The sequence below is a fragment of the Bubalus bubalis genome, chromosome 4 (genome assembly GCF_019923935.1).
Source record: "Bubalus bubalis isolate 160015118507 breed Murrah chromosome 4, NDDB_SH_1, whole genome shotgun sequence".
Classification (NCBI taxonomy): domain Eukaryota; kingdom Metazoa; phylum Chordata; class Mammalia; order Artiodactyla; family Bovidae; genus Bubalus; species Bubalus bubalis.
Window position 1 is genome coordinate 16,221,488 of NC_059160.1, and position 11,134 is coordinate 16,232,621.

General features: G+C 51.9%; 1 protein-coding gene and 1 long non-coding RNA gene across 4 annotated transcripts; one reads left to right on the forward strand and one right to left on the reverse strand.

Annotated features, from left to right (window-relative positions):
• Positions 1 to 815: 815 nt before the first annotated feature.
• Positions 816 to 7,895, forward strand: COPS7A (COP9 signalosome subunit 7A). 3 transcript variants are annotated; one of them, XM_006065831.4, is made up of 8 exons: positions 816 to 971; positions 1,438 to 1,642; positions 3,523 to 3,598; positions 3,822 to 3,910; positions 4,706 to 4,908; positions 5,701 to 5,806; positions 5,974 to 6,125; positions 6,273 to 7,128. In XM_006065831.4, exons 2-8 carry the CDS (start codon positions 1,481 to 1,483, stop codon positions 6,310 to 6,312), a joined length of 828 nt encoding a protein of 275 aa, XP_006065893.1. In that variant the 5' UTR covers positions 816 to 971; positions 1,438 to 1,480; the 3' UTR covers positions 6,313 to 7,128. The 3 variants fall into 3 exon arrangements, with proteins under 3 accessions (XP_006065893.1, XP_006065894.1, XP_044796944.1); XM_006065832.4 differs by having other exon boundaries at positions 924 to 1,084; XM_044941009.2 differs by lacking the exons at positions 816 to 971; positions 6,273 to 7,128 and adding an exon at positions 7,579 to 7,895.
• LOC123333188 lies at positions 3,493 to 5,189 on the reverse strand. Its single transcript, XR_006550366.2, has 3 exons — positions 5,031 to 5,189; positions 4,342 to 4,486; positions 3,493 to 3,626 (listed from the first exon to the last, which is right to left on the reverse strand). It is a non-coding gene; the product is annotated as an uncharacterized LOC123333188 (long non-coding RNA).
• Positions 7,896 to 11,134: the final 3,239 nt, after the last annotated feature.

Sequence of the window (11,134 nt, forward strand, 5' to 3'; positions counted from 1 at the left end):
ATCAAACCGGAGTCTCCTGCATTGCAGGGTAGATTCTTTACCATTGAGCCACCAGGGAATATTCAATACATGGTAGTTATTACTATCTCCTTTATTGTTTCCACTTTTTCCTCTTGCTCCTCCAAAAAAAAAACGAGTGGTTGCTATACCCAGGTGATCTCTGCTACTGGACGTCTATTACTGATGTCCTCTTCTTCTCTTCATCCTACCTTCCTTTTTTCTTTCTGACCCTCTCTTCCGATCACAGCTTTCCTCTCACCTCAAGCACCCCATGAAGCCAGAAGTCGAGCTATTAGGCTGCTGCTGCTGCTGCTGCTAAATCGCTTCAGTCATGTCCGACTCTGTGCGACCCCAAAGACGGCAGCCCACCAGGCTACCGCGTCCCTGGGATTCTCCAGGCAAGAACACTGGAGTGGGTTGCCATTTCCTTCTCCAATGCATGAAAGTGAAAAGTGAAAGTGAAGTCTCTCAGTCGTGTCCGACCCTTAGCGACCCCATGGACTGCAGCCTACCAGGCTCCTCCGTCCATTGGATTCTCCAGGCAAGAGTACTAGAGTGGGTTGCCATTTCCTTCTCCGAGCTATTCGGCAGGCAGCTTAGATATAACTCTGAACAAGCCCGGACCTGCCTGAGACTAGGAGCCCCCTCCTCATTTAGCGTCTAGCACCCGACCAACAATAAAGTTTTATTGAAACAGAGCAGGAAAAAAGTCGTCCATCAGTCTTTCCTCAACAGCCAATCAGAGCGCAGAATGCCTGCGTCGCTCTCAGGAGCTTCAGCAGTCAGAGGCGAGGGCGGGGCATGTCGCGCCCGAAATCCGCCCCATAAGAGCGGAAGTACGGCCGGAAGCCAGCCATAGAGTTTAGGGCCCAGAGTGACCCTGCAGGGAGGTGGCAGGAAAAGCTGAGAACAGCTGCCGGAGGTGACGGAGCGGTGGCCCCGCCCGGTGCGCTGGAAGACGGAGCTTCCAGGTAGCGGCCCGCAGAGTCTGACCCAGAGTACGACGGGGTAGCCGGCGGGAGCCCACGGTCCCTCGGCGGCCTCTTTAAGGGAGGGGGCGGAGCCACGTGAAAGGAGCGCTAGGGTGAGGTCACGTGGTGTGGGGCACCTGCGGGGCACAGTGGATATTTGGGGAAGCGTCGTCTTTGGGGTGGACACTATGTAACATCCCTTCCCCCACTGAGACTTGTGCCTTGGAGTTCCATGGGGTGCACGTGGTGGGATTTGGGGATAGGCTCAGGCATGGGGGAGGTGGGCGTGACAACGCTGTATCAGCCAGGGTGCCATCGAAGTGGCTGATCTTAGGATTCCTAAGATAGGAGGGTTACACTGTGGTTACAAAGTGGCTCAGTGCCTCTGCAATCCAGCCCCTAGGCCTTGTGCTTTCCAGCTTCCCCAGTTCACAAACCTCCAGCTTCCCATCCTCTTTCCTTGCAGCTCCAGACTTCCTGAGCCCAGGTCCCCCCAGCTCAGCGCCAACATGAGTGCGGAGGTCAAGGTGACAGGGCAGAACCAGGAGCAGTTTCTGCTCCTGGCCAAGTCTGCCAAGGGGGCAGCGCTGGCCACACTCATCCACCAGGTGCTGGAGGCTCCTGGTGTCTACGTGTTTGGGGAACTGCTGGATATGCCTAATGTTAGAGAGGTGGGTTCCTGACCTGGATATCTCCCAAGGAGGCCTGGGGCTGAAGACTAAGAATGGGTGGACAGGGCTCGTTTTGCAACCCGATAACCATTCAGCTGAATAAGAGCTTGTGATTCAGAATAGGAGAACTGATTTCAGCCTGTCTCCATCAATGTTACAGCTCTTAATAATCATATTACCTTGATTGTAGTGTGTGTTAGTTGCTCAGTTGTATCTGACTCGTTGTGACCCCATGGACTGTAGCCCATCAGGCTCCTCTCTTCATGGGATTTTCCAGGCAAGGATACTGGCATAGGTTGCCATTTCCTACTCCAGGGGATCTTCCCCAGGAAGGGATCAACCCCTGGTCTCCTGCATTGCAGGCAGGTTTTTTACTGTCTGAGCCACCAGGGAAGCCTGTTACCTTAATCAGGTCACTTTTATTTTAGGACCTACATTTTCTTTTTAAAAACTGGACATGGGGGCTTCCCTGGCAGTCCAGTGGTTAAGACTCCACCTTCCAATGCAGGGGGTGGAGGTTTGATCCCAGGTGGGGAAACTAAGATCCCACATGCCACATGGTATGGCCACAAAAAAAAACAAAACAAAATGGACCTGTTACTGCCCCTCAGTGTCGTAGAAATCAGGTGAGATTATGTGAAAGTGTAAAGTCTGGTACAAATAGAAGGAATGAATGTGAAATTGTCATGACCGGTAAATTCACTTAAGTTAGCTAAGGTGGAAGGTATCTTTTTCTTCAAGACACACAATAATATGCTAGGAACACAGGGGAGAGAACTGTTCACACAGAAGTGATAGAGTTAAGAGTTTAAAGTCCAGAGTGAGTAGATTACCAAGATGTATGGCACCAGCCAAAGTTCTGAGATACTATGGTGGTAGGTGGGTGAACTCTGAGTAAATTTTTTGAGGGCCAGTGATTGAGTCAATGCAGTTAACCTTTCGGGATACTTCTTGTCCAAAGAAAACTGGCCGCCTTCTTTCCCTGCTTTCCTCTGCAGTGGAATCAAAGAGAATCAAGGGGAAGGAAGAGAGGTAGGTTTTGGGTGCCTGTTTAGCACTCTTCTAGTCATCTGGGAATACCAGGAAAGTACAAGGCACAGGGCTTCCCTTCTGAAACGTACAGTCCAGTTGCGGAGATAAGATGAATGGATATCCATGTATAAATCACTTATTTAGCAAGTATTTATCAGCAGAGCCAAGTACATGCACATTTCTGCTAGATCGGAGTGGGAGAAACCAGGTCTGTAATCTTGTTGAAAAGAAAGACATTGTTAGGTAACAGCATCAGGTGGGCTCTGATGGACTAAGTGGGTGATCAGTGGTAGGAGGAGAGGACGTCTGGGTGGACTGGCTTGGGTGATGCACGCTCCCAGCTGAGACCAGTCTGAAGCAGAGGCACCTGCCAATGCCGGCCCAGATCCTGCAGCTGTCAAGGGAGTGAGGCCAAGGTGGAAGTCCTTGGTGAACTGGGGAGTACAGCAGACTCCTAAGGGTATTCAAATTCAGAAATACTAGATACACTCTAAGGATGAAACAACACAGTTTGTAATGTCCGGGGGGTGTGCGTGTGTGTGAGATGTGTTAGATAACTAAACACTACGAAAGTTTTTAACTCTGACTTTAGGGTAGGAATTGGGAGGCAAATGGAGGAAGAGGGTGTTGTGGGTCTGGGGGACAGAATCAACAAAGGCCTGGAGGTGAAAATGAGGCTTTCTTGGGGAGAGCAATCAGAGAGGCAGAGAATTCCTTTCGGTGAGCTGGGAGAGCTAATGTTGGAGGGGAAAGCTGGGCCCGGAGATTGGGGTTCAAACAGGCAGAGTCTGGAGGGTGGGGAGAGAGGCCCTTCCTGTCACTGCTTCTCTCCCCTCATGTTTCCGCAGCTGGCTGAGAGCGACTTTGCTTCCACGTTCCGGCTGCTCACAGTGTTTGCTTACGGGACGTACGCTGACTACTTAGGTAACCGGAGGGGTTGGAGCTCTGGAGACTGGAGGTGGGAGAAGGGCAATTTACAGAGGGACTTATAAGACATTCCTAGGGTACCTGACTTAGATCCCTTGGGTACACAGGGTCAGGGTCAAGACCTGAATTGGCATGGAAAACTCAAAAAAAAAAAAGGAAGGAGGCTAGGACTTCCCACAAAAGTGCAAATCAGGATTTCCTACACTTTATTTTTTTCTAGCCGAAGCCCGGAATCTTCCCCCACTCACAGAGGCTCAGAAGAATAAGCTTCGACACCTATCAGTCGTCACCTTAGCTGCCAAAGTCAAGGTGAGTGACAGTCCCTATCGGGTCCTGAGTCACAGAACACCTTTCTGTATGTCCCTTCTCGAGGGTCCATCGGAAGGGAACGGTCACCGTGTTGCTTCTTCTTGCCTCCCCCAACGATCCTCCAGGGCCCACATCTGAACTCCATTACCTTCGGCCTTTGGGGCTGAATATGATTCTGCTAGTTTTCTCTTTTGCTTTTCAACCAACTCAGGTTCTAAGTAAAACACCTTTTGCGTTTGGATTCAGAATAGCAACACGGATGCTGCTGGCTGTGTCCTTCAACAGCCCCCTCCTCCCCTAAGATCCTGCAAGGTGTACCATGTGACCAAAAAGAAAGAAATCTATAACCCAGAAGTGTTTACACATTTGTATTCCCTGTTGGGTCCTGTTTTTGACTATCCCCCCACCCATCTGCATCTCCCAGGTGTTACCTCACTCTCCGTCATGCTTATGGTTTTACGTAAATCAGGCTGACTCCTGTGAGATGCGTCTTTGGAAGTAGATGGAGTAGCTCCAGACCTCCCCCACACCACATCCTCCCGTGATGTCAGACGGGTTCTTTACCACTGGCGCCACCTGGGAAGTCCAAGGGGGCGTATGTCTTTTATTTAAGATTCTCATCCTGTTATTTCTCAGGTGGGAATACTTGTTAATTTATGTTGCCTTAGAACCAGCCTCTTAGAGGAGGCGATTAGGAGTAGGAGTGGAGGGTGGGCAGGGGGATGGAGAGAAGGGCGTCTTGGAAGCCCATCTCTGCCGCGGCCCCACACAGACCCCGCCGCCCTGGGGCCCCAGTGTATCCCCTATGCAGTGCTGCTGGAGGCGCTGGCCCTGCGCAACGTGAGGCAGCTAGAAGACCTGGTCATCGAGGCTGTGTACGCCGACGTGCTGCGCGGCTCCCTGGACCAGCGCCACCAGCGGCTGGAGGTCGACTACAGCATCGGGCGGGACATCCAGCGCCAGGACCTCAGCGCCATCGCCCGGACCCTGCAGGAGTGGTGAGACCCCAGGAAGGGAGGGGTGCTTTGGAGAGGGAGGAGGGCTGGGCAGGGCAGAGGATGAGACTTTGAAAGGGAAGGAGGAGGGGTGGGGGCCGGAGGGAGAAGCATGCCTGGAGTACCTGGTGTGGGCGGGGGTGGTAACCTTGAGTGGTGGTCCCCTGGGGGGTGGGTCACCCGTCTCAGGCTGGATGCAGCTCCCCCGCTCTGTGACCAGCACTGTACACAGGCCACTGGCCTCTCCCGTGTCTGTTTTCTCTGTGTTCTTGTCTGACTTCAGTTTGTTAACGTGCCTTCCTTTTTTCCTCTGTAACCTTTGCCACCCTGTTTCTGTTTTAGCTCCTACTCCCATTTTGGGGGGGCTTCCAAGGCAGGTAAAGAACCTGTCTGTAATACAGGAGACCCAGGTTCAGTCCCTGGGTTGGGAAGATCCCCTGGAGAAGGGCATGGCAACCCACTACAGTATTCTTGCCTGGAGCATCCCATGGACAGAGGAGCCTGGTGGGCTACAGTCCATAGGGTCACAAAGACTCGGACACAACTGAGCAACTAACACTTCCCCTTTCCCGTCTTGCACATCACTCCAGGCACTGCCTGTCTCCTCCCTTTTCCTCCCTGAGTGTCCTTCTGTCCTGGGAATTTTTTCACAGGCGGTCTCCAGGTGCCCTGGCAAAACTTCTAGCTCAGACAGGGTTCCCGACACTGGGACTGAGGGGTCTCCCTGAGTCTTTTCCTCGTGAACCTGTGGTCAACACCCTCCCACGCTGACCGCCTCCCCGCCAATTCCCACAGGTGTGTGGGCTGCGAGGTGGTCCTGTCAGGCATTGAGGAGCAGGTGAGCCGGGCCAACCAGCACAAGGAGCAGCAGCTGGGCTTGAAGCAGCAGATCGAGAGTGAGGTGAGCAGTTGAGGGGCCAGCCGGCCGAACCCAGCTCCTCCTCTGGCCCGGACTGCTTGTCCCGGGCAGAGGAGTTTGGACAACGGTGGTGGAGACAGACCAGGTGGGCAGGGACAGTCAGGGTCTGGAACCTTCCTTGTTTCCCCCCATTCCTTTCCTCCGGGTAGGTCGCCAACCTGAAGAAAACCATTAAGGTTACAACAGCCGCAGCGGCCGCGGCCACGTCTCAGGACCCCGAGCAGCACCTGACTGAGCTGAGGGAGCCGGCCCCGGGCACCAACCAGCGCCAGCCCAGCAAAAAAGCCTCCAAGGGCAAGGGGTGAGCGGGTGTGGGGGGCCACTCGAGTCCAGCCTGCCTGCTTCTGCCTCCCTCATCCCTTCAGACACTTGTGGGGGTCAGGAATGGGGGGGTGCAGTGCCTAGCGGTTCCCTACAGCCCCCTCTGTCTCTCTTTCCCCCTTGCCAGGCTCCGAGGGAGCGCCAAGATTTGGTCCAAGTCGAACTGAAAGGACTGTCATTTCTTCTCGGGATGTGGGGTGCTCACTGCCCACCCACCCACCCCATAGGAGTCCTCAGCCTTCCTGTGCCCCTGGCCAGCTGATAATCTAGGTTCCTGACCCCTAGCCCTGCCGGCTCCCATGCCTGCTCCCCCACCCCCAAGCATAGGCCACACCTTCTCCAGGGAGGAGGGACGTACAAGTCATGTTTTTGTTGGTACTTGTTGTTTCACATGACTTTCTTACGTGTTCCATTGTCCCCTCCTCCCCCCCGCCATGCTCTTCGCCCTGTTTCTTTAGGACCCAGCATCTGTCCCCATTCACTACACACCACTGTCCCCACCATAACACCCACAAGTCCCTTTCCTGCCGCCCACACCTTGCATGCCTCTGCCCGCCTGCCCCCACCCCCCAGCCTGTTCAGGCAGCATCCAAAGAGCCGTAGGGCTCCCACTTTTATTCCCATGCTGAGAGCTCTGGGAGCCAGCCTGCCATTCTAGGAGTCGCTGAACACTCGCAGCCTAGAATCTTGTCCCTCTGCAGCCGTTCCCATCCTGTCTCCCCACGTCGGGTCATGGGAGCACTGCTGCTCCAGTGACCCCAGAGCCTCAAGACAGCTGTTCTCAAGCTGTCATGAGATGGTTCTTTCTTGGCCCTGGCTGTCCCTCGAAAGCCTGACGGCCATCCTGGAAGGATTTATACTTCCTCTTGTGAGTTTGGTGGGGAACGGGAGGGGATATAGATTGTATAAAAAGAGTATATATACATATATCTATATATAACATGACACACAAATAAATCTATGAGAAGTCTATCTACAAACTATCTCACCAGCCCTGCAGGGGGTGTCTTCTGTCTTTGGTATTTGTGGACGCACAGAAGGCTCTTTCCCAGCTCACTCTAAAGCAAAGTACCAGAAAAACAAGAGAACCAAATACTATGCCGAAGCCCACTGGGTGCCTGGAGACCTAGATCCTAGGCCGTTGAACTTTGAACAGATTGCTCAGTATGTCGGCATTCATTCAGGAGCCGAGGGCGCTTGCTGGGCACCAGCGTGTGCGCAGCTGGAGATGCAAAATGATGGTCACTGTCCCTGCTCTCAGGGAACTCTGAGTTCAGCCTGTTTACGTCCACCTCATAGAATTCTAGGGCAAGAGTTGATAGTAAACTTCAATTTTTGCATCAAAACCACACAGGAGGGCTTCCCTGGTGGCTCAGTGGTAGAGAATCCGCCTGCCAATGCAGGAGACACAGGTTCGATCCCTGATTGGGCAGATCACACAGGCCGCAGAGCAGCTAAGCCCGTGCACCGCAGCTACCAACTCCATGCTCGAGAGCCTGGGAGCTGTGACTGCTGAGCCCACGTGCCACAACTACCGAAGCCTGTGCACCCTAGAGCCCGTGCTCCACAACAAGAAACGCCACCGCAACGAGGAGCCCACACACCACAACTAGAGTAACCCCCAAAAAGCCTGAGCAACAGTGAAGACCCAGCACAGCCAGAAATAAACAAATGAAAACAAATCACAGGACTCTCAGGTCTCAGTAAGAAGCTGTAGTTGGACTCCTGTCCCCCGTCCATGGCAGGGCATTCGAGAGGTGTGGGTTTGGTCCCCTTGGCTCAGTACACTGCTGTGCACACCCTAAACTTGGGGTGCTCTAGTGTAAGGGACAGTTGGTCTCCCACTTGCATGAGAGGCAGTTGCCTCCTGAGGGTCCCAGCGTTGACCGAGCCGCTTTCCCTAGCTTGTGCTGTCCTCTAGGGGGAGACCATCGTTTACTGGTCTTAAAGTATCAGTTTGAAATAGAATTGGAAGTAGGGGTGGATCCTGAGTGTTTGGTTAAAAGTGGGCTGGGTGAGTCTGTTGTCTTGAGGGGCAGTGGAGACGTCCTGAGACCAGTCCAGCGAGCCCTGTCTTCGCAGTTGACGCTCGGCCTCTCATTTTAGCTTTGGTCTAGACTAGCTTCTTGTTCAGCCGCTAAGCTGACTCTGTGACCCCATGCCCTGTAGCACACCAAGCTCCCCTGTCCTTCATTATCTCCCAGAGTTTGCTCAAACTCATATCCACTGAGTCAATGAGGCCATCCAACAATTTCATCCTCTATTGTCCCCTTCTGTCCTCAATCTTTCCCGGCATTAGGGTAAACTTTTCCAGTGAGTTGGCTCTTCGCATCAGGTAGCCAAAGTATTGGAGCCTATTGAGACTTTCGCATCTTGATTCAAGTCTTTACCTTTGAAATAAATCCCTCTGTCCTCCCACACTGTCCATTTCTGTAGAAGTCGCTAACTCCTGGTGCTTCGAGCCTGTGTCCCCTCCCTCTGCCCATACCCCACTTTTTCCTTGAACTTTAATATCTCGTTTTCCTGTAAGCTGCCTCCAGCTTTGACTCCATAACTGCCCTGATCCCTGCAGTTCCAACCTTCAGTGAAGGGCTCCAGGGTCTGATGTGGGTGGTCTTGGACTGCCAGGTCCTATACCCAGAGGGAGAAAGGGCCATTCACAGCCTCAAGGACATGCAAATGCAGTTTGACTTACAAAGACAGAGCACTTGCCTCCCAAGGCTTGGAGATGGGGGAGTGAATTATTGTGGACTGTTTTGACCGTGGAATTGGTTCAGGATTTAGGATTCCCACGTGGCGCTATTGGTAAAGAACCTGCCTGCCAATGCAGGAGATGCAGGTTCAGTCCCTGGGTTAGGAAGATCCCCTGGAAGTGGAAATGGCAACCCACTCCAGTATTCTTACCTGGAGAATCCTACGGACAGAGGAGCCTGGTGGGATACAATCCATAGGATCACAGAGTCGGACAGGACTGAAGTGACTTAGCGCATTAGGGATTCCATGTATAACAAAGCCTAGGGTTCCAGGAAAATTCTAGCCGAAAATTCTCATCACTTGTACACTCTCAGACGATGATCCCAACTCGATGGCAACCCTAGCTAGAGGAGCTTAGGGCTGGGCCACTGATAGGAGGAGAAAGAGAACTTGAATTCGTGCGAATTCAGAGTTCACACACATGAAACAGGTAATTCTTAGAAGGTTAAGCCAAAGTCTCTGGACATAAAAAGTATGTTTGGACTGGGGTGCACCTTTCTACGCAAAAAGCAAAGACAGCGTCTCTAGCCAGTATTTGATGTGCGTGCGTGCATGCGTGCTCAGTCGTGTCAAACTCTGACCCTGTGGACTGTAGCCCACCAGGCTCCTCTGTCCGTGGGATTCTCCAGGCAAAAATACTGCAGTGGTTTGCTATTTCCTTCTGCAAGGGATCTTCCTGACCCAGGTCTCCCAGATTCCTCTTCTCAAACCCACGTCTCTTGCATCTCCTGCATTGGCAGGCAGATGCTTTACCACTGGCACCACTTGGGAAGCCCGTATTTGATGAGATCGTATTAAAGAGAAGTGAGAAATTCTCTGCTTAGGTGCATCTTCCAGTATGGGTGGAGAGACAGTAGTTTGGAGGGGCATGTCTAGGCAGTGAGTGAGTTCTCTGTTGCTGTGTAACAAATTACCCTGAAACCTAGTGGCTTAAAACAACACATGGTTATTATCTCGGTTTCTACGGCCCGGAAATCTGCACAACTCAGCACTACAGTTTTCTGCTGAGTTTTCAGGGTCGCTTCCAAGGCTACCGCAGGGTGTGAGTAAGGGTGTCTCAGCTCAGGGTTCCAGTGGGTGGGACTTACTTCTGGGCATAGCCAGTGATTGTCAGCAGGATTCCCTACCTCTGGGTGGTCAGGCTGAGGTCCTCACTCCTTGGCTGACTATAGGTCAGAGGCTGCCCCCTTCATCAGAGCAAGAGCCAGAGACCACCTCAGCAAGGTGAAAGCCCAGTCTTCTGTAACCTAACTGGGGAGGAAACATCCCGTCATTTACCAGTCACCAGGTCCAGCCTAGTGATGGTTAGAAGGCAAGGATCTTTGGAAGGCGTGTCGGAGGTGTCCTACCACAAGCAGTTTTTTTGGTCCATCAGCATCAGAATCATCAGGGCAGCTTTTGAAAATGCATGTTGCTGGACCCCACTTGCACCCCAGTTCCTACTGAATTCGGATCTCTGCGGTTGGACTGGAAAATGGGACTTCACTGCTCATTGACTCAGCTCGGAGCTGTGATGGCCCATTTATGTAAGCAGACTTGCCCAGATTAGTGCCACCTTGGATCAGCCGAACAGGCTTCAACCATAGGGCCTTGGAGGATGGATGGGGAGGCCAGGGGCACCATCTGGGAGAGAAAAATGAGCAAATGTGAAACTCTTGAGTACAGAACTTGTCTGTCCTCTGAGATTCTTAACTGTATGGTTACGTAATTAAGTGCGTGGTAAGTACTAAGAAGTATAGGGTGACACGAAAGCCCTTACCAGAGAATCTACTTCTCATCTGGGGTCAGGAAAGCCTCCTAGGAGGATGTGACCTTTAAATTGAAACTAGATACCCAAGTAGCAGTTAACCTGATAAAGAAAGGGGAGGATGAGCATTCTGAGTGGGAGGAATCGTGGGAAGAAGGCCCAGAGCTTGAAAGTTTTCTTCCTGTGACCTGCTTTGGTTCCCTAAAGTGAAATGTATCATTTGGGGAACAGGACAGGGAATACAGTTCTATGCTTCTACTAATTGTTCATGTGTCCAATCAATTAATAAATATATCTTGACTGAAAAATTTGAAATAATACAAATCATAATGCATATATTATACTTCTGGGCATTGGGATTTTGGGTGACTTTCATCTTTTTGCCCATCTCTATTTTCTAATCTTTCTATGATAATTGCTAATGAAAAATATTATTTATTATTAAGTACTGTTAGTAATATTTATTAAGCACTTACTGTAATCAAGCA